This window comes from Silene latifolia, chromosome 2, assembly GCF_048544455.1.
Source record: "Silene latifolia isolate original U9 population chromosome 2, ASM4854445v1, whole genome shotgun sequence".
Taxonomy (NCBI): domain Eukaryota; kingdom Viridiplantae; phylum Streptophyta; class Magnoliopsida; order Caryophyllales; family Caryophyllaceae; genus Silene; species Silene latifolia.
Window position 1 is genome coordinate 2,373,787 of NC_133527.1, and position 23,144 is coordinate 2,396,930.

General features: G+C 33.4%; 1 protein-coding gene across 1 annotated transcript; it reads left to right on the forward strand.

Moving 5' to 3' along the window:
* Positions 1 to 8,416: 8,416 nt before the first annotated feature.
* On the forward strand, positions 8,417 to 13,042 carry LOC141642007 (putative transcription factor bHLH107). The gene is made up of 2 exons (XM_074450661.1): positions 8,417 to 8,810; positions 12,234 to 13,042. Exons 1-2 carry the CDS (start codon positions 8,511 to 8,513, stop codon positions 12,756 to 12,758), a joined length of 825 nt encoding a protein of 274 aa, XP_074306762.1. The 5' UTR covers positions 8,417 to 8,510; the 3' UTR covers positions 12,759 to 13,042.
* The last annotated feature ends 10,102 nt before the right edge of the window (positions 13,043 to 23,144 follow it).

Sequence of the window (23,144 nt, forward strand, 5' to 3'; positions counted from 1 at the left end):
TAAGAGCATTCTTCGGCTTGTGAGTTAGACTTCTCTCCTCCACCGCGGGTAAGGCCAGACCCATCTCGTGTTTATTACTCTACCTTGTTAAAAGGTTGGAGTATAATAGTACACAGACTAACGTAGCATTTCTAGTTTAATCACGTTAGTGGCGGAATGTCTCAAATCTCAATCATTTATTTACTTTCGATTAAAATATGTTTTATAAAGAATATAAAATGGTGATTATGTTACGTCGGCACACTTCAAATTATTTTGGGATTGAAGTAGGGCCGAACAAATTTAGTCCGCACCGGAAAAATGGTGAACGGACTAGGCCTTTGGGTTTGGACCGAACCCGAACCAGATTCATTTAGGTCCGGTTCTCAATCCACACTTGTTAAAAGGTTGGAACACTCTCTAGTCTCTACCTTGTTGATGGCTCATACCACGATGTAACAAAACACCAAAAGTTTAGAATATCCAAAATTGTTGTCAAAGATGTGGAGCTAAGCCGGTGGATGCTATGTGGAAAGTTCTTCAATTTCGGAATATGAAAACACCCAAAAAAAAAATTTTAAAAGAACAGAACACGACGAATCCGGTTAAAAGCTTGATCAATTTTGGAGTATAATAGTACACAAACTAAACGTAGCATCTCTAGTTTAAGAGTTTCAATATTGTACTTGACTTTTTCGTAAATATATTTTCGTTGAACCTATTTTATTTATGAGTATTTTGACATTTGTTTCTCTTTCTATATATAGTTTTAAAAGATAATTTGATCAGACACAGTTTATTGTCTGTTGTGATCACTCAATGATGATACTCACTGGTCCCTTCCTCTCTCCTTGATTTTTGTGCCAAAATCAAAGGTAAATAAATGATTAAGATGGAGAAAACGCCTAATAATAAGCTTCATTGCTTCAATGTCTTTCTTATTACAAGTAGGATGCTATTTTTTTCATATTTTATGGCTATTTCATCTAACCTACATACTATATAATAATGTCTTAGTTTGCCAAGGGTAATAATAGAGTCACGAGGCCACTAGTGAGAATGGACCAAGCTAGCCACAAGGCGCCGACTAATTACCATTATTATGTAAGGTAACGACTGAACTACTTATACACTTAATCTTGACCTTTGTACCCATTCTTTATAGCAAATGCCATCAATCCATCATCAATCCGATTAGCCGTCTTTTTAATCACTATAAATAATGTAAATCCAATCAACAACTTTCTTAATTATTTTTTATTATTTGAAAAGAGCACCCCCTAAATTGCTCATTTTTATGAGAACTTGTTCTTGTTCCGTTCATACCTATACTCGTAGAGGTTTTAACCTAATGAGTAAGTTAAATTTGTTAGGGTATTGTTTCGGGTGTGATTACGGAGCAGTGTTATGACCACGTAAGCTTGTAGAATGATGACTTTGCTTGACTTTTCCTTTCGGCCTCTCCTGAAATAATGAACAAACTGAGGGATCGGCTTGGTAACGAGCGAACTCATTCCGACGCTCAAGTCAGTAAACTTAAAAAGGATTAAGTTGTGTGTTACTTGACACAAAGTATATTGTAGAGAGATAAGGGAGTTTATACCAGATTAGTGTGTTTAACTGATTATTTTCGGATCCTTTCCTCAATGAGGGTTGAGGAGTATTTATAGACTTTCACCTTTTGTCACGTAGTAGCCAAGTGGCGAAGCGGTGGAAAGATTTCTACCCTCGGCCGAGGGACTCATGGCAGGCCGGCGGGCCCTGTTGACTTCATGCCGAGGGGTCTTGGATGTGAGTACGCGGATGTGTATCCCGGCTGGCTAGTTGCCTAGCCGAGACCCAAGTGACAGGCCGACAGGCTACGTCGGTTAGGTTGTCCAAGGTGTTGACTTGCTGTGGATATCTTTGACCTTGCTCAATATGTTGACTCGATCAGCGGGTGCAGAATATGCCCCATCAGGTATAAAACCATTTATGAGTCTCCTTGTTAGTGTTGAGAATATCTCGTTCACACATACTTCCACTCTAAGCTAACTATCAATATATATAAAACTAAAGGAGGCTTTTTTTCTAATAATACTATTAGCATTAGAATTAGGAGATAATTAATTACAATTTTTCTATTATAATTAGGAATATAATTTTTCTATTAGAAATGAGAATTAATTAATTATTTTACAATTTTATTATTAGAAACAGGAAATAAATTAATTATCTACAATTTATTAATATTAAAAAATTATTCATTAGTATTTGTTCACTTTTTATTAAATTAGAAGGCCAAAAAACCTTTGATATATTTATAATATCCAATTTTATAACAACTTCCGATTAAAAAAATGAGGTATTGTGAGGCTAAAAGGCCCTAGGCCGAACTGGGTTGTGACAAATGTGCATGCATAATACGTACTACATGGAATTTACTCATGTAAAGACTAAAATGAACGCTGAAATATGCCCTAACGTCTTTTGTTATTGCTAATGTCATATTTAATTATACATAATACAAAGTTTATTTTTCAAATATCATATGTATTTCTCCTACTAATTTTAAAGTTGTTTCCCTCACAATAAACTTCAACTTCTATTGATAATTTTTTATTATATTATTTACATTCATTTGTCATTATATAAAAGTATATTAATCAAAATTTAAATAAGATATTCACAAATTATTGATAAGTAAAAAGTTTGATATCTATTTTTAGCATTAGAATTAGGAGATAATTAATTATTTACAATTTTTCTATTATAGTTAGGAATATAATTTTCCTATTAAAAATGAGAATTAATTATTATTTTACAATTTTATTATGAAACAGGAAATAAATTAATTATCTATAATTTATTAATATTAAAAAATTATTCATTAGTATTTGTTCACTTTTTATTAAATTAGAAGGCCAAAAAACCTTTGATATATTTATAATATCCAATTTTATAACAACTTCCGATTAAAAAAATGAGGTATTATGAGGCTAAAAGGCCCTAGGCCGAACTGGGTTGTGACAAATGTGCATGCATAATACGTACTACATGGAATTTACTCATGTAAAGAGTAAAATGAACACTGAAATATGCCCTTACGTCTTTTGTTATTGCTAATGTCATATTTAATTATACATAATACGAAATTTATTTTTCAAATATCATATGTATTTCTCCTACTAATTTTAAAGATATTTCCCTCACAATAAACTTTAACTTCTATTGATAATTTTTTATTATATTATTTACATTCATTTGTCATTATATAAAAGTATATTAATCAAAATTTAAATAAGATATTCACAAATTATTGATAAGTAAAAAGTTTGATATCTATTTTTCAAGGAGTATTAAAAGATAAAGAAAGTTGCTGCTAATTTGCGAATCAAAATATCATATTATGACAAATGAGTAAATGTTTTGAAAAACTTTATTGTGCGATTGTTTTATAATTTAAAGTAAAAATGGTACCACGAGTAATAAAATAGATTTGAAAGAGGCTTGAAGGTAAATTATATACACTTATTATAGAAATATGTATAAGGTTAAGATTCAAATTATTAGATACATTAAAAAAAGTCATGAAAAACACATAAAAGGGTAAGAGTAGTCGTTCCCTAACATAGTGAAGACCGTTTCTCTCAAGGTTTTCTTCTGACAAATTTACATGCATAAAAAACGGTATTATTCAATTATATGGAGCAAACTAATTATTGTTGATGCTATATTTATTTTTTTGTATAAATTGAGCACATCATCAGTATAATTTAGGGAGAGATAAAAATTGGGGAAGGGTGAGACATATTTGTCATGCATAATACAATGCTTTAACCACCTTTACGCAAAAATATAAAAATATATGAAATAATTTAAACCTAAAAGGGGGTCACGTACTTGCCAACTCTTCTATAGTTCTCTACCGCATTAATATTCTCATAAAGTTTATGACATTTATTTCATATTAATAAAAAAAATAATTATACAGCTTCGTATAATGTGTGATTTATAACTTTTAGCTAACTTATTTGAACTTGATTAAATTTATATATTTTAAGTGAAGAATATTAATTATAAATATGATAAAGATAAAGTTTGATCTTTAATTTCCTCAGAGATAAAAAAACTCAATTTTTATTTTCTTATAATATACTTCGTACTAATTAAAGATCATAATGTAAAACAGGAAATTACACCACAATCTACTATTTCAGTATGTCGATGATCAACACTCAAAACAGCACATTTGTTATTTAAATAGTTCAAAAACTCTCAAAATGCTAAAAAAAATGTTCAATCTGTCGTTATAAAACAAAACCTAAGTTTCTGCATTTTTTTTTTGTCATGTTCGACTTAATCTTTACGGGATGTAAAAATGATGAAGTTCAGAATGTAGCTGTTAGGTTTTTATTAATTAGATGGACTTTTCAAGAGAGAGATGAAAGCTTGGCATTTTAGACCGTTTTATGTGTGAACCGAAGGGATTAAGTAGTGGGCTAAAGGTTGTTTCAAGTGAGAATGAGATTCATTGCGACGAGTTGATTGACTAAAGTTTTTCCTTACTAGATCTAGAAAGGGGATAATAATTATGAGATAATAAAATTTGAAGAAAAAAGGACAATAAAAATGAGATGGAGGTAGTAAGATTTATTTATGCAAAATGAAATAAATAACAAAGTTCGTGTACATATATAATATTCAAACTTATTCCGTTTACAAACATAATACCTAAACACTTTGTTTGAGTATCTGAATGGAGGTAGGGGAGGGGACAAGAAAACGACTAGGAAGGGAAAAGGAGAGAGATAAGAGGGAAGATTGCTTCTTATACTTTTCTTTGTTGAAGGAGAAATTAATTGTCTTCGATAAGGGAGACGACGATCTATATTTTTATGGAGGTGAATGTGATTTATGACTTCTTAGATGTAAAACGTGGCAGAAAGGTAGTGATAGTGGTAGTGGATTGAAGGTTGTTTCAAGTAGTAAGAACTAATCACAGTGGGTGATGTTTTATTTTGCGGGTAAATTAGTGGGGTGGAGGGATGGTGCATTTGTGGAGGGTGATGAGTTTAACGAGGATATTGATAATAAATAAGGTTATTTATCAGCAAAATATCACTTGCATTAAAACATATAGGTAACATGAATAATAACAAGAAACCTGAAAAGATCATACTGATAAACTTAATCTTGACCCATCAATCCAAATTAAAGTAAAATCTTAATTCTAACAACATTGTCTAGAGTAAGGGTTAGTTTCTATTGGATTGTGGATTTTTTCTAGAAGTAGAGATTTAGTTTTTCACTTGGTTGGATAAATTTGAGAGAAGTTTCGAAGATAGGGATCGATCTTTCAAGGGATGAGATCAGATTGTTTTAGATCATGTGTGTGAATAGGGAAGAAAAATAGGGGTCTGCGTGAAGGCTTTTGTTTCAAATGAGAAGATGGGGGCAAGACTATTGTTATATGGGGGTGTCATAAGCAGCCCCAGCCATGTAGTATTGCGTTGGAATTTGGTTCACATTCAAAGGTACGTCTATAGTTTGACCGGGAGATATAATATTTAACTACATGTAAATGTTTTTACGTAACTAGCATTTGACCCAACAATGATTAAATTATGATTGTTATTCTAAAGAAGGAGATTTGTTGTATCATTGAGTTGATTATGCAAAGTAGATATTATTGTTTTCCTTGACCAAGTGAAAAACAAACAAGTATTAATGAACAAAATCTAAAAACTCTCAGTCCCAAGTATCATATATATATAAACTTCATATTGGTTTTATTTTCCTAAAAAAAACATTGTCGAGAGAAAGGGTTAGTTTCTATTGGATGGTGGATTTTTCTAGAAGTAGGGGTTTAGTTTTTCACTTGATTGGATAAATATGAGATAAGTTTCAGAGACAATGATCGATCTTTTAAGGGACGAGATTGTTTTAGATCATGTGTGTGAATAGAGAAGAAAAATAGGGGTCTGCGTGAAATATTTTGTTTCAAATGAGAAGATGGGGGCCAAGACTATTGCTATAGAGTGTGGGGTCATAACCAGCCCTATACATGTAGTATTGCGTCGGAATTCGGTTCACATTCAAACGTACTTCTATAGTTTGACCGGGAGATATAACATTCTAACTACCTCTAATTGTTTTTACATAATTACAATTTGATCCAGCAATGATTAAATTATGGCTGTTATTCGAAAGAAGGAGATTTGTTGCATCATTGAGTTGATTATGCAGAGTAGATATTATTGTTTTCCTTGACCAATTGAAAAACAAACAGGTATTAATGAACAAATTTTGAAAACTATCAGTCCAAGTATCATATATATAAACTTCATATTAGTTTTATTTTCCTAAAAAAAAAATTATTAATCAAACACTCTTTTATTCTTATGTCAATATTATGTTAACGGGAATTATTTGTTGGTCATGCGGAATACATAAAATCTTAGACATGAACGATGTACTATATGTCTATATTCCATTTTATTGTGAAAATTATCACATATTATTTTAATATCCGTGCAACGCACGGGCAAGAAAACTAGTTGATATTATTTTGTAAATATTTTTTTCTAAGTAAAACATGTATAGTCATGCATTAGCTCAAACTTTTGGTTGAACTGAATTGGTTCCTTAGACTTACGGAAGGCGGAACAACTCTTCTCTTAACGTCCCATATTGAAGTCTCTTATTGATCGAAAACTATACTCGTGTTTATATACTATTAAGTGGTGTTAGTCCAGTAGTAGTCGGGTTAAACCTTGAAACTTGCAGAAATGCAGGAGTTGAGAGGTCTCGGGTTCGACTCGCAACTGGAGCGATGATCACTTGGTCACTGCAACCCCCAAAAGGGTGCCTCACATGATCCATGTGATGGTGCGGGAATGCATGGATCTGGGAAATTTAACCCCCTCGTCATAAAAAAAAATAAAAATAAAATAAAGAAGTTTACATTTGACTTCTATCCTACGGAGTAATTCCTAACTTCCTAAGTGTACGGTGCCCATGGTGGCTTACTTAAACATGACACCTGCTTAGGCTCCGTTTGACAAGACATTTTAGGTACCTGTTTTGACTAAAGTAGCTTTTTTGAGAAAAATTTCAGATAGCTTATTTTTCTGGAAGTGTTTGGCAAGTAGCTGAAATAATTACTTTTTTACCCTTTCAATTTATAATATATTAAATAATTATTATATTCTTTTACGTCATTTTACCTTTCCAGTTAGTTTGGCAAACGATTTTTTATATAATCAGTTAGCTTATCAACTCCTAATTTTCAGTTACCTTATCAGCTACCTTTTCAGGTTTCAGGTAGCTTTTCAGTTTCCAGGTACCTTTTCAGGTTTCAGCTACCTTTTCAAATCGTTTTGTCAAACAGAGCCTTAGAGTTTACATATAAAATACTCGTATAACCTATCACAGGTAGATTATTTCACATGTAATTAATACTCCCTCCAATTTCCTATTATCTTTCCTCTTCCTTTTTTCACACAAGTTTGATTATCTTCCCTTTTCCCTTTTTTGGTAAGTTTCATTCATTTTTTATTAATTTCTCTCTCCTAAAAAATTAACAAATTTCATTACTTTATCTATTTTTTATTCATCATTCATTCTTTATTATTTTCTCTCACCTATAAATTTCACAACGTACAATACTTTATTCTACGTTATTCCTTTTTTCTTCCACTTTCTTAATTTTTGTACCCAAAAGAAAGGGGAAGATATAAGGAAATAGGAGGGAGTATCATTAACTCACAAATGACTCTCTTATCAAAAAGACAACTTGTATCCTAAATAGAAAGTTTGACAGTTTTAACATTTCATTGGAAATTTAAATAGTAGTATTTCCATAAATTTTGTCTCAATGTTTCCATTTAAGTCCACTAAACATAACTCATTAGCTTAGATTACATAAATAAATTTTCTTCAACCAATTCATTGATTCATTTTCTAGCGGATCTTAAAATAAAAAAAAAAAATAATGGACTGATTCACAATTCAAATATTTAAAACTGAGAGCTTTTCTCGACATAACTAAAATCTTTCACTGATCTCATTCCCGACTCGAACCAATAAACTTTAATTACCAAAAGGAGTAGAATAAGCCAAATTCACCCCCCTTCACCATATTCTCATGCATGACGATGCCACTACGCCAAGCTCACGTATTAAAACCAAAAAGTTCTAGCTAGTACTACACCCCAACATTTTCATTAAAATAAAAAGTTGCATAAAATGGACAAAATTACTTCAACTAAGTGGAATATTGGTCCCACCTTATAGAATAAAATCATCTAATTAGAACCATGGATTTTGATACAATAAAATACTATAAAATAGAATATTTAGTGGATCTATCATCATCATTTATCATCATAAGTACAAAAAGAAACCCTCACCCAAATTAAAACCCTAATTAATTTTCCACCTATATATATATACACACACATACACTACACAACACAACAACTACTACCTCTTTCAATAAAAAAAACGCTAATTCTTGTATAAGACGGTTTTATATCCTGATATCGAATATGCAACATTACATGGAGAATAATTCAGCTGAGATGGACATGTACCGTTACATGGCTCCACATGGGGGAGTGAGGTGGCCCCATGTGGGGCCAATGGGTTATAGTTACGGTGGTGGCGGAAGTGGTGGTGGAAGTGATTTTTACGCGGCGGCTGCCATGGGGATGATGAATGATGAAACGGCCGAGGCTAAGGCGGTGGCGGCTTCGAGGATTCATCATAAGGAAGCTGAGAAAAGGAGAAGGGAAAGGATTAATTCTCATCTTGATCGTCTTCGTTCTCTTCTTCCTTGTACTACTAAGGTTTTTCTCTACTTTACCTTTTTATTTATTTTTTGCTTTTTGTTTTCGCTCTAATTAATTGTTTATCTTTATTTTTTAATCGAGTATATTTCATATATTCTCTCTATTTGAACTGATTATTTACATCTGATTAAAATATTTCTTACAAATGAATAAAAACACAAAGAAACAAATTAGTTATCCATGCTAATTATTATTAGATGATGATTATAACTTAATCTGTCACCTTATTACATTTTTTTCATTTTCAATACCTAAAATCAATCTTAATAAATTTAAAATTAACAATATGTGACATAAGATAGTAGGTGAAAATGTTGTATGATCTCTTTTGCTTGGATTGATATGATGGTAAGTTAGGGTTTAGCTTGTTGTAGTTTGTTTTTACATTAAGTTTATTTAATTGAAATTATTATAGTTATTACACTATTGTTATTAGTAATTGTTATTATTATGAGTCATGGGTTTGGTGGCCATATAATTTTGTGGACCTAAGTCAAAAGAAATACTTATATTCGGTCAATATTTTGGGTGAGTCAAAGAATATGTTTCTCTATCTTTTAGTATAAGATCTTGAGCATTCCATCTACATCTAGTGAAAATGCAAACAAGGAACCATCTTTTTATTCTGAAAATGTTGGGTTAATGGTTAAAATAGAGGTATTGTGGATACTGAGTTTCATGTTCGATTCGCCTTTCTAGATTGTATCCTTATGGCTTATTTAACACTATAAAAAATGTTAATAAGTTATTTAGAATGGCTAATAATAAATGAGTAAAGAGACATTCAGAAATAGAATAAGTAAATAAATAACGCTATGGAGGAAGTATTGTCAAGGTTGTATTGGTAAAGAAGTTATATCTCTGAGGTATATATGACCAGCCGTCGGACTATATATGTTATAGCTATAATGTATATTTATTGTATAATATTATTGTTGATCGTGAGGAAAAGAAGGGATAATTTATAATTTAAGAAATTAGGTTTTGTTGTTTTGTTTGTTTGTTGTTTACACCATGTGCTAAGCAACACTTATTTAAACATCTAGTGTACAGTTTTATAAAATGGTTGTCAATAAAGTTTCGTCATATATATAGATTCATATATCTCAAAATATAAAAGAATATATTATGAAATGCATATTGTTGTGAAATTGAAGTTTGTTTTGTTACAAATCTAATGACAAAAGTTTCATATTTTTCACTTACGTATATGTTATAAATTATATATTTATATTAAATGATTACGGAGTATAATAAAAATAAAAATAATTTAATATATGGAATAGACGGAGTAGATTGTTTGATAATATTACGGTTCTAAAAGAAAATATTAAATAGGCAAAGGAGGGTAGGAGACTGATAATTGATCCAAGCATGTAGAACTTTTTTATGAGTCAAAAGAAATGTGTTATTTTATTTCCTATATATCCATCTTGTACGCAAGAATAAGGATATAGTTTGTGGAAACTTTCGTACATGAGTTATTTAACTCCAAAGAACATAATATAGTCATATAAGGTGGCACATATACTTTCACAATCAATATTCTTGTAAATGGTCTTACAAAAGTTAATATAGGAGCCTTTCATAACTAACTCGATAGCATAGTAATAGTCATGACATGTGGTATTTGTGACCTGAGTTTAAATTCCGTCAATATTGAAATCGTCTTTTATAACTCCCTTTACACCGAAAAAACAACTACTACGGAGTAAGAGTAAAATTGTGACTAAGTAAAAGATTTTTTCTTGATATTAATTTAAAAAGAATTTATAAAACTTCATAAATGATATTTCTTTCGTCCCGATAAACTCTTTATGTTTATCTTATTCAGGTGTTTTAGTTATTTCTTCACGTCTCCGTTTTAACAATGTACATGTTGACACCTAGGTACATGGGATTACATATTTAAACAAGATTTTTCAATTAGTTTAATTGGTATAGTCATATCATACATAAAATGTAGTGTCATAATAACCTATGTTCAAACTCGGTTAACATTAAAATCGCCCTTTACACCAAACAGAACATTATTCCATTATTCACCGGACACTACCTATCCATCTACATTTGTGTAATGTCAAAGTATTACACATTGAATGATCTAGTTATTTCCTTGATCTATTCTTTTGAATTTATCCTTTTTATGTAAACTTCAATTAAACTTTTGTTACTACTTGGAGAATGAAGTATACTAGTACACAACATTTTTGCAGAGATGCTTCTCTTTCTGATCATCTCAGTATGCTACTTTTTCGATTAAAAAAATGTTTCACTTTTCAAATACAATAATCTATACAATAATAATTAACATTGATTTTATAATGTAAAAATTGTAAAAAAAATTCAAAAAGTTAGTACCAACAACATCATTACGGCGTGAAGAGAAAAAGGAAGTGAGAACTTGAGATTAGACGGTCAAAAAATATAATGTAATGTTTTTGCTTTTTTCTACATTTTCAACCATACACCACCACGCTTACTATGGATTAGGGTTCAGACGACTTTACACTTTTACCATCTTATTGTTACTGTATTTTTGTAAAGTACTTCACCTTTTTTCTGTTCTTTGTAATTTTGCTTGTTTAATTGTTGGAAATTATGCTTATCGAGTGAGTAGTACTTGTAAGACGGTTTTACATTAATGTTATATAAAACGGATCCCAGCAAATAATGACTCATAGATGTCAAAAATGGTTATTAAAAGGATTTGTTTTACAATATGTTTGTGTTTTATTAGTGAATACCGTCGAATGCTTAAGGTTGTTAAATAAATTTGAGAGGTTACTTTTTGTAGTAGATTGAGCTTGAACGTGGAATTTAGTTAGCAAATCAGACTTTAAAAAGTTTGAAATCCGAGTTTTGAGAAACTTTTGAACTTGTTATCAGACTGTTCTGACTCCTGAGTACATTTCCATGTTTTCAACATATTAATGAAAAAAATGCAATTAAGAAATATTTTCTTAGCTTATGTTAAATTGTTATATTGCATGTCTTAAGTTTTACTCCATAGAAGTTATGTGAATAATAGGATGTGTTAATGTTAAAAACGTTATTGAGTCGTACAAATTATAAATGAGATGTTCGTGTGCATATAAGTATATAACCATGCCATTTATTAGTGTCATATAAAGGTTATATGCATAAAATCATCTTATGCAAGATTATCTAATTGAGATAGCCGCGTGATCATATTGTTACTTCAGACGATTTTGAACTCTAGTTATATCAAATAAAAGTAAATGATATACCTATAATCATGCGATTATTAGATAACCAGAGTTCAAAACCGTCTGAACTAATATTATCGCGCGACTACATGAAAATAAAATAAAAATTAAATGAAATTAAATTGGGTTTTGAGAATCACTTTTCAGAGTATATACCCCTAACATCAATTGATATTGTTGTAATTGGCAGACAGACAAAGCAACGCTCCTTTCCAAGGTAGTGCAGAGAGTGTTGGAACTAAAACGGCAAACCTCGGAGCTCCATCAACTAGACAACTTGATGATCCCTTCTGAAAACGACGAGTTTGCTGTCTTTATTCACAATAATAATAATATTAATGAAGATCATCAGGAATTACTTAATAATAATAATGACACTAATTACGATGATAATAATAATAATAACGATACTGATAATGATAATGATAATAATAAGATTATTTTGAAGGCCTCATTATGTTGTGAGGATAGGCCGGATTTATTTTCCGACCTAAATGGAGTACTTGATTCTTTAAACTTGAAGACGATTCGAGCTGAGATATCATCTCTAGGTGGACGAGTTCAAAGTGTGCTTATTGTTAGCGCGGATAATAACAATGGTGGAAGCGATGAGTGTGCCGTGTTTTTAAGGGATGCGTTGAAGGGGATTGTACAACGGTCCGGATCCGAAGAACGGCTTAAACGACGTCGTAGGGCGTTTGAGTCTGATTGTTGATGAAATATGGTGCTACTGTTATTGTGGCTAGTTATATGTTATGTATATGTATGTCTAAGTGTATGGGTCTATTGGGTTGGTTTTGGTTTGATTTTTATTTGGTTTGGTTTGCGAGTAATTAACGACGTAATTTACCGATTTTGTATGGTAATTAATTACGTTGCGGTTTGGGTTATGGTATACGGGTTTTAATTAATATTTCTTGTAATATGTTGTTGTGTTACTCTAATTGTGTTTCTGTTCTAAAGGCTTCGTGTTTTTTTAATTCATGAATCTTCAATGCACCTTGGATTTGTGTTTTAATTGAATTTTTTTTTTTGTAAAAATACAATTTTAACAAATTTGTAATTCGTTGAACTAGACTAGGGTTGCGCATGGATCGGATAATATCCAATTCGAACATAACAATTAAATTGGAATATCAAACGACTTACAATTGCATATGAGAGAATCTCTTTTAAAATATGTATTTTTAGATCGCTAATGTATATTTACTGGATAGTATCTGTACAATTGCTGGATAATAGATACATATTAGAAAAATCGCTTTAAATTCTCACACAAGTTTTCCATGCATGCAAGAGGAAACAAGGTAAGAAATGTAATCAGAACTTCAGAAGTTGCGAGATTGTGTTGTACATTGGAAAACGTAGATGATCTAGGTATGTTCTGCCAAATTGACGCAACTCATTAATTGTGGAATAAAGTAGTAAGAGACTGAATGAACGAACAAGGCAAGCAAAACAAAGTAAATTCGGTTCTTATTCTCTCAATTTCCTAAAAAAAATGGTTTTCTATTTTTTATAAACGGTGGGGATTAAAGTTTGTGATGATCCAATGGTTATAATTCTTTCATAAAAATAAAATTTTAATAAATGAAAAAAGAAAATATATTAAAATAGAGTGTATTAGAGAGAAAATTGCGAGAAAGTAATAGAGAAGATCTTCGACTAAATTGAGATAACAACATTCTTGCAGATATCGAGGTGGATTTCTGATGTACCTTGGAATCTACAGTACGGATTGCAGCTGACATAGGAATATAGGATGAATAGTAGCTGACTTCTACGAGGACTTTGCCCCTTTTATGTTTCACAAATTTTCGCTTAAATATTACGTATATTATTTGTGGTAATGTCCATCTTAAAGTTCAAACAGATTAAATATTACGATATATTATTTATGTATATAAGATAAATTTTTTATGCATTTTTATATATACAAATAGTATGTATTTAACTAGTTTTGAAACGGATAGTATCGTCTTAAGCGAGACTTAGTGTTTACGAAGTATATTTTTATTCATTTTAAAGATTCTCAAATCATAGTTTCGACCTGGTATGTATAATGAGATAGAGGAAAAAATAATCATTTTATAATAAAAAGTTGACTATTATAAGAAATGGTTTCGTGAATTGAATTTAACAAAGTATTTTTTTTTCTAATGTTTCTATTTGGGATTAGTACTTTAGTATAAGGTGTCGAAGTGACGATTAGGTGTCTAAGACTTGTAAATTACTCTATAGACCATTTTGAGTATGGATTTGTAGGGATTTTTAGCATTAGTAAATAAGCCCTGATTTAGTGGTAAGAATGGGAAACCGGGAAAGGTGTATGTGGAACTTGGAGATTGGGATTCAAACCTCCATACCATCACTTTTTTCACAAATTCTTATTTCAGACCGTCATATCCGTCTGAAATTGTCAGACGGATACCATTTTCTCTCACAAAAAACTCATTTAGGGTGTAAGTGGGAAAGCACATGGGGGTGTCCCACCACCCATGTGCTTCTCACTTATGAGAGGTCTTATTACAGTCTGAAATAAAGCGGTCTGAAGCAAGACGGACTGCACTTTTTTAGTCCATTGTCTATTTTTGCTTTTATTTTCTCAAATTTTCTTCTAGCTTTCTTAATATTTTTTTTGTTGAACCCCCATCCCTAACAGTTAATGTATTATACAACTGGTTGTATATACAACTTTTTCAATGTAGTTGAGCTTTGTTATAAAGTTATCGAGTTCTACTAACAAAATTATCGAGTTATGATACAAAGTTATTGAGCTTAACAGAATAATTGTTGAGCTCAATAACTTTGTAAAATAGCTCAACAACTTTGTGTAAGAGTTCAACAACTTTGAGACGGTTATACAATGCTACTATTATACAACTGGTTGTAGGATAGTATTTGTGCATCCCTAAGAACCTAGAAATACCCCTGGTTATCAATATATACAGATACAATGCAATCGCTTCATACTTATAGAGTTATAGGTGAGGAACTGAGGAAGGATGTTGTTTAGTTGAATTCCGGAAAGAGTATTATGTAGTTACATATCCATTTTTGCGAATTTCTCTATATTAGGTTAAAGAGTGTGTCGTTAAAGAGTGTAAGAAATGTTTTGTGAACTTTTGTCTCATATTATAGCCACTTCATTCTTCTTTTCACACCTTATATACTCTTATTGAGTAATAAAAACAAGGCTAGCTTGAGAAATTGGATAAAAGTCTAAATTAGTTACACATTCAGATGTGAAAATCAGTCTTAAATTTAAAGGAGTTAAATAGATAGATGGAAATAAAATCAAAACGTCTAGTGACTAGCAAAAAAAATTGTCTCATCTATTCAGTGACGGAGTCCGGATTTGAGATTAGTGCGAGCGAACAAGTAATGCTATACGATAAATTAGAAAAAAGTCGGAAATTTTTAACTAAAACTTGCGAGATTTTCATTTCCGAGCGGTGTCGAGCGCCCCAACTCCCTAAATCCGTCACTACATCTATTTAAGTGGATTACAATTTAACCAAAATTAAGTTTAAAGCTCTATTCTTTCTGACTTAATTTCAATTTAGCTCGGTTTCATTCAGTTCAATTCGGATCAACTCCATTCAGTTCAGCTTAGCCTAATTCTACTCAGCTCTGTTCAAATTAATTCTTATTTTAATTCCATTCGGTTCTGCTTAGTTTAATTCTGTCCAATACAACTCAACTTAACTCTATTTAGTTTAATTTTTTCCAATCCAAAAGAGCAAAATCTAAGACGCATATGTTCAATTTAAGATCATTAGATGTGAAATTAGACCTTCATCTGTTCGATGAAGTGATAATTAAACATTGCTTTCGTGAAGCCAACAAGGTTGCTGACTTCATGGCTTCTGTTGGACATTCTTGTCCAACTCTTTCGAGGTGGTTTGAAAGCCGGTGGCTTCAACTTACCTCTCTCATTCGAAAGGATGAGATAGGTTGGTCCTACCCTAGAGGATCAACCTAGTTTTCTTACCTTATCAAAAAAAAAAAAAAAAAATGTTCCTAATAAGATGGGAATGGTCAAAGTTATACTATCCCTAATCTTTGAAAAGAAAAAAACACACGTGTGGGAAGGGTGTGGGGGGAATGGCTTAAGATTGAAGGGAGAACATAAACTGACAAGAGTTTATAAGAAGTCTAAGGTTCACTCCATTAAAGTAAGGGGGAAGGGTGGCCAGTCTAGTAGTACTACTCTTTTTGTGTCCCCTCTACTTCGTCCCCCATCTTCTTCATAGCGTGCGGTTTGCAGCCCTACTTGTTTCCCACGCTAATCATTATTCCCCCTTCTCCTACTTTCCCCGACTTTCTTCTTCTCTTTGACCACCATTTTGTCTAATCCAAAAAGTCGTAGTCATATAGAGATGCTCAAATGCGAGCTTAACAACTATGGACGAAACTCACCTTCAATTTTTGGACGTTAGTAGGCGAGATCTTTGAAAATGTCTTGTCCATACCCGTTTATTTAGCAGGCGAGGATGGGATGGACCTATATAATACTCATTTATTAATAGTATTAGGTGTGAGCATCGGTCTAAAACCGGACCTAAAATATTCGGTCTTGGACCGGACCGAAACCGTATATTTCGGTCTGGTCCGGTCTTGGATCGAAGTGGACCGAATTCATGACTTTTTATTTTGAAGTATATGATAATTAAAATTAATCTCATTAACTTAAACAAACTAGTTGATTAAAGTATCTTTACCATAAATAACCACAAATATTAAGGTTATAATATCGTTTTGACTATAAAATATTTGATTACTTTATAAATTTGGGAAATTAATCGTAAAACACCTAAATTTCGGTCCATTCGGTCCGGACCGAAATAATTAACCGGTCTTGGAGCGGACCGAACCGACAACCGAAAAAATAACAACCCGACCCGCCACTGTCATAACACAATCCCAATAAGATGAGATGTCAACCTTTGGGCCCATTGTTTGTCTTCACTTAAGCCTAAAAGCACAAGGCTTTGTTACTAAGTGGTGGGTGGAAGCCCTTATAAATATCTCATAAGCCACTCAATTTTCCGATGTGGGACAACTTCCCTCTCAATATCTTGGGGTGTTACAAACTCCCCCTCTTAAATAACACAACGTCCCCGTTGTGCCCAGAGGCTGACCGCAGCCAAGCCCAGAATCCTCCCCGCTAGGTGGGTGACCCGGGTACTCCTGACCACAGGCTCACCACACGGTCGCAGGGTTGCTCTGATACAATTTATAACAACCCGACCCGCCAGCGTCGTAACACAATCCCAATAAGATGAGATGTCAACCTTTGGGCCCATTGTTTGTCCTCACTTAAGCCCAAAAGCATAGGCCTTGTTATTAAGTGGTAGGTGAAATCCTTTATCAACATATCACAAGCTCCATATGTAACACCCCCATATTCAGAGGAGCCTTAACTAGGCCTTCCTTAGCATATAAGGGCGTTACCATCTCGGTTGCCCGAGGATAGTAATAATCAAATGTCGATGGGAGAACTATTATGTTATATTACAAGTGATTTAAACCAACAAACGATATAAAGATACAACTCAAAGCTACACTCTAATGCTAACAAATCTCGTGAAGACTCATCCCTGCCCGGACTCCAGCTATCAACAACATCAACGCCTGCTAAAACCGACTGCTCACCATAAGGGATCACGGCAGACACATAACAAACAAAACAACCACACAAGGTCACTACTGAGATGAGATACGACAACAACAACATAGCTATCAACACGACACGACGCTATCAATGTCACACACAATCACAATAATCCAAGCAACATCTGTCACTGACTGTCCACTGGACCAACCCTGCCAGTGGGGGACCGCAGCCGTTCCCACCTAAGCCCCGCTCATCATATCGAGCGATAACTCTGTCCATTAATGTGCACATCCCTCCTGTGGCGGGTTCCACTGGAGGCGAAACTAGGGCGTGAAGCCACTCCCGCAAGTGACTCCACTCAGCCGAGAATGCATCTCGAGAACCAAAGACAACAGCCACAATCACAACCGTCACAATACAACTACGATATTAAGCAATCACAATACAACCACAACAACCGACACACTAGACTATCTACAGAAACTGAGTAGGCGAACCTACCTTTAAGCAACTGCAACCAATCCATGCTGACATACAACATATTCAGCAATCAAGCAATGCCTATAACCACCATACAATCATCTATTACTATCAAGCAAACCCTAACTGCAAAGACGAGGATACGGATGATGATTATGACATACCTATAAGGAGAAACCCGGCAAAAGACCGCTACCCGACTAAAGTGACACTCTCCTAAAGCACAAGGATCTTCAAAAGGCTTCCATGGAGGTTTTATGGTGAAGGGAAGGGAAAGAGGCGACTGAAGGATAGGAGGAAAGAGGCGGAAATGATTTGCGGATTTAACAAAACGCGATTTAAAACCCTCGCTGAAAACTCGATACTCGATCGAGTACCCAACATACTCGATCGAGTGGCCCCCTACTCGATCGAGTAACCTAGCTACTCGATCGAGTAGCCTCTACTCTATCGAGTACCACTCTTAACACGTAACCCAAGATAGTTTTGGCACGCACTTCTAAGACTATTCCCGCTCCCAAGGTCAGTCAACGCTGGTCAAAGGGTCTCTAAAAGGGCGGGTATTACACCATATATTCCTGATGTGGGACAACTTACTCTCAATCATCTCTTGGGGTGTTACAAACTCCCCCACTTAAATAATACAACGTCCTTGTTGTGCCTGGAGGCTGGCCGCAGCCAAGCCCAGAATCCTCCCCCGTTAGGTGTGTGACCCCAGTACTCCTGACTACAGGCTCACCTCACGGTCGCATGGTTGCTCTGATACGATTTATAACAACCCGACCCGCCACCGTCGTAACACAACCTCAATAAGATGAGATGTCAACCTTTGGGCCCATTGTTTGTCCTCACTTAAGTCCAAAAGCACAAGGCTTTGTTACTAAGTGGCGGGTGGAAGCCCTTATAAATTTCTTATAAGCCACTCAATTTCCCGATGTGGGACAACTTCCCTCTCAATATATTGGGGTGTTACAAAAACTTCAAAAAGTGTGGACAGACCATTCATCCCGGACCGAAATTTGGTTTTGTGGTTGGCGGAAGGCGTGGTGGTGTGCCTGGTGCATGGTGGTGTCAGACGGACGACGGTGAGAGTGGGCGCGATGGTGAGGGTGGTGCACTTGGTGAGGGTGCTGCAATAGGGTTGTGTGCGGTTGGTGGTTTGGGTGATGCACGGTTGTTGGTGCGAGGGTGTGAGGTAGGTGCACGACTCATGGTGGCACTGTTGGTGGTGGCTGGGATATGGTTGTGCGAGGGATTGTGAGGAAGGGTTATATGAGTGTTGTGCAGTTGGTGGTGGTGATGTACGACGGGGTTGGCTGGGGATTTGGTGAGGGTGGGCGGCTGAGGAAGGTGGTGGTGGCTGGAGTGGTTTTCTGGTTTTTTTTTTTGGTTTTTTTATATGAAATTCATTTGGTTATTTAAATATTTTTTTGTTTTTTTTTTTAAATACTTGTATGAATATCAGATTATCAGTGAGGTCGGTCAGAGCATGGTCGGTCTGAGGTTAGCTTCGCCGAAGAAGGATAGTTTTGACGGATGGATGACTGCCGATGGTGAAGAGAGGCGGAGAGAAAGGGTGGCAAAATCACTTAGAATCAATTGAACGAGGAATTAAAAAAAATGATGAGGGTAAAATCGTAAAAAATATATGTGAAAAAAATAAAATGCGGATGTGAAAAAAAAAACACACATTTGAATTAGAGAGCGGTGATAACCTTTGGGCCACAGATGAATTTGAGCCCAAGTATATAAGTTAAGTCTTAGCAATCCATTATTTTCAACACCACACCTACGTTTTGGGCCCAAATTTTATTCTGTAACCTAATACTTATGTTATAGCGGGCCTTACTTAAAACCCAGCACACCAATATCACTACACAAATACAATGCTGGACAGATTCAACCTAGTGGTGGTAAGGTCAGTGGATCCGTCATACATTTTGGAGTGGGTCGGGTCGGATCGAGTCAGTTTCTTGTTCTCGGGACATTTATGGTAAAAAAAATTATTTTGGTTCAGATCGCTTTCAGGTCTAATTATACAAAAATAAATACGGACCCGACACAACACTTGAACAGTTTGGTTACTAATTTTTGTAAGTTGATAGGTTAAGAGTAAAATTATTAGTAGTCTTGACAAGACTTACTCAAGACTACCAATAATCTTCCAAAATCTTAATAAAGTTTAGTATTTCCAAGACTCGACTTAAGACTTTGGGTGAGTCTTGACTCCACATTCAAAGGCAATTATCCAATGAATGGATCTCATGTATATATTTTTTTTATTTTATTTTTTAAGTTTGTAAAAAAAAGATGTGAAATGGGAAAATATAGTCTGAACTGAGTCTGACTGATAGTGTATGGAATCTGAAGTGAGTCTGAGTAATATAAAAATAATAAAAGTTAGTGGATATGTGTATTTACAAATTCTCATTTATGACAGTTATTTTTTCGTCACAAGCTTATAATCTCTCACAAAATACAAGTGGAAAGGTAAATGGGAAAACAGGTGGGAAGGACTTGTGTCACAACTGAGTCACAAGCAAGACTAAGGTGCTGTTTGACCTTGTTTATGTGAAATAACTTTTACTTTTTAGAATGAGTTTTTTCATAAACTACTTTTTGAAAAAGTTGTGGTTGTTTGGCCTAACTTTTGTAAAAGTAGTTTTTTAACAAATTGATGTGTTTGGCCTACTACTGGTTTTTAGTTTTTTTTTTAATTTCCATGATCCAAAGAGTTTTTGGGAGAAATAAAAACAGAAGCATCAATTTGGTGCTTTGTTTCTAGTAGCTTTTTATTAACCGGGGAAGTAGCAAATAAACCCCATACGTTTACTACTATGTGCAAATCACCCCCAAAACTTTCAATACGTGCAAATTAACCCCATAACTTTATGTTTTGGTGCAATTCAATACTATTACTAAACCTTTATAATTTAAAACATAAAAATTGAATTAACATGATTAATTAATATTAAATTTTCACATATAATATTACTAATTTGTGAAAATCCAAATTTACCCTTTTCTTATCACCACAACACCCCCTCTTCTCCTGCCGACCACCTAAAAACCTAAGTTTAGCTCAAAATCACCTTCAACCACCAAGCAAGTTTTCACATATACTCTATGTCCGATCGCCTCACCACTACGACACTATCCCATTCTCGTCAAAACCGACCCCAACCACACAAAACACCACCCCTCACCCTTGAATCAACTTAATCTAACCGCGAATCTCCCCCTGTCAGCGAATAATATCGACGGTGTCGGATGACATGTGTGTTAGGTCGGCGTAGTGCGGGTTAGGGTGGTGCGCCAGTGAACTGTGGGAGGAGGTCACGAGGTAATAGAGCTGTGGAGCAAACGGAGTGTATGAGAAGAATATGAATTTGGGTTTTTAACAGTAAACAAAGTGTTGTAGGGTAGGGGTAGATTGGTCCCTTGCCCAAATTTCTTTTAAAAATGAGGAAATTAATTGGGGAATAAATAAGAGAAGGGATAAAATATTGAATATCAACTAAATTAATTAAATGAAGAGTAATTTGCACCAAATGCTAAACACACGGGGTTAATTTGCACGTGTTGAAAGTTGTGGGGGTGATTTGCACATATGACTAAACGTATGGGGCTTATTTGCCACTTCCCCGTTAACTTCTAACTTTTCAAAATTAGTTTTTTATCTCCCTAAATGATAGTGTTTGGCCCTCCTCCTACTTCTATCTATATCTATATAACATTATTAAAAGGCTAGCCTAAAAAGCCACGTAGACAATGCCACATGGGATGAAAAAAAGCCACGTATGCAATAACAATGTGACTTGGCAAAATAATATGATTTGGATTATCAATTTATTATTATATTGCATTAATTTAATTCACTTATTTCCTTTACAAATTAAATCCATCCATATTAAATAAAGCAAATCTTTTACATTCCATTTCTCCTTTCCTCCATATTTATGTCTATTTTAAATTTCATAATAATGAGAAAAATCTATAACTCAATAATGTAAATATAAAATATATAAATCTAATTAAAAGGCAAGCAAACTAACTATCATCATTTACATGTCATATTTTAATTACATAATAAGACAACATCTTAAATAATTCTCATGTAAAGTGGATCTTGTAAAAAAATAAATTATAACAATAATAATAATCAAGCAAAACTTATACATTCCATTTCTCTTTATTCCTTATTAATGTTTATATTAAATTTCATAATAATGAAAAATGATGCTCAAAAGTCGTGAACCTTGATTGATATTTATACCTATATTAATTTTGATAATAATGAAAAAAAGGATACTCAAAAGTCATAAAACGCATCCTCAATTCTTTATATCTTTTTTGATGGAAGACAAAATTTATAACCCAAATTTTTTCTTATCTCTATCGTCAGTAGAACTAAATGTATCATTAAACTTTCCTATTATTCTATTAACATTAAGCCAAGTGTATTAAGGTTTTAAAACTATTAACTAATTTATTTACTTTTTATTTTATGTAAGTTCCATTGGTTATGAAATGTTTCATCACATTTTCAATTTCATCGTTTGTGTTTGTTTTGTTCTCATTTAGGGGATATCAAGATTTGTGGTGTTGAGCTATTCAAAGGTAATATACTTACTTCTCTACGATTTCATTCTCATTCCCTTTTTCTTTCACTATTTAATAAAAAACTTAAGTTAACAACGATAATATTGTATAAAACAAATTTCACTATTTTGTTGGTTAATTCAGACTAATTATTGAGTTACTTTTTTTTTTATTATAGGGTCGATTCGTTATAAAAAGAAGACTATATGAAGAAGTAAAATACTAGGATAGCTTAAATAACTATATATTGGAGACTAACTACAAGATTGACGACATCAACGTGAATGACTAATAGTTTTTTTTCCTTTTTTTTTTTTTCAAATGTATATTTTATTTTGGTATTTGTTTGTTTTTTTTTTCCATCATTTTACCTTCGAAAAAATAGCAATATTCACCTAC

Excerpts from the sequence above, each read along its gene's own strand:
- LOC141642007 (XM_074450661.1), top strand. The coding sequence starts at position 8,511 with ATGCAACATTACATGGAGAATAATTCAGCTGAGATGGACATGTACCGT. Across the intron at positions 8,811-12,233 it reads TTCTTCCTTGTACTACTAAG|ACAGACAAAGCAACGCTCCT; the intron begins GTTTTTCTCTAC and ends TGTAATTGGCAG.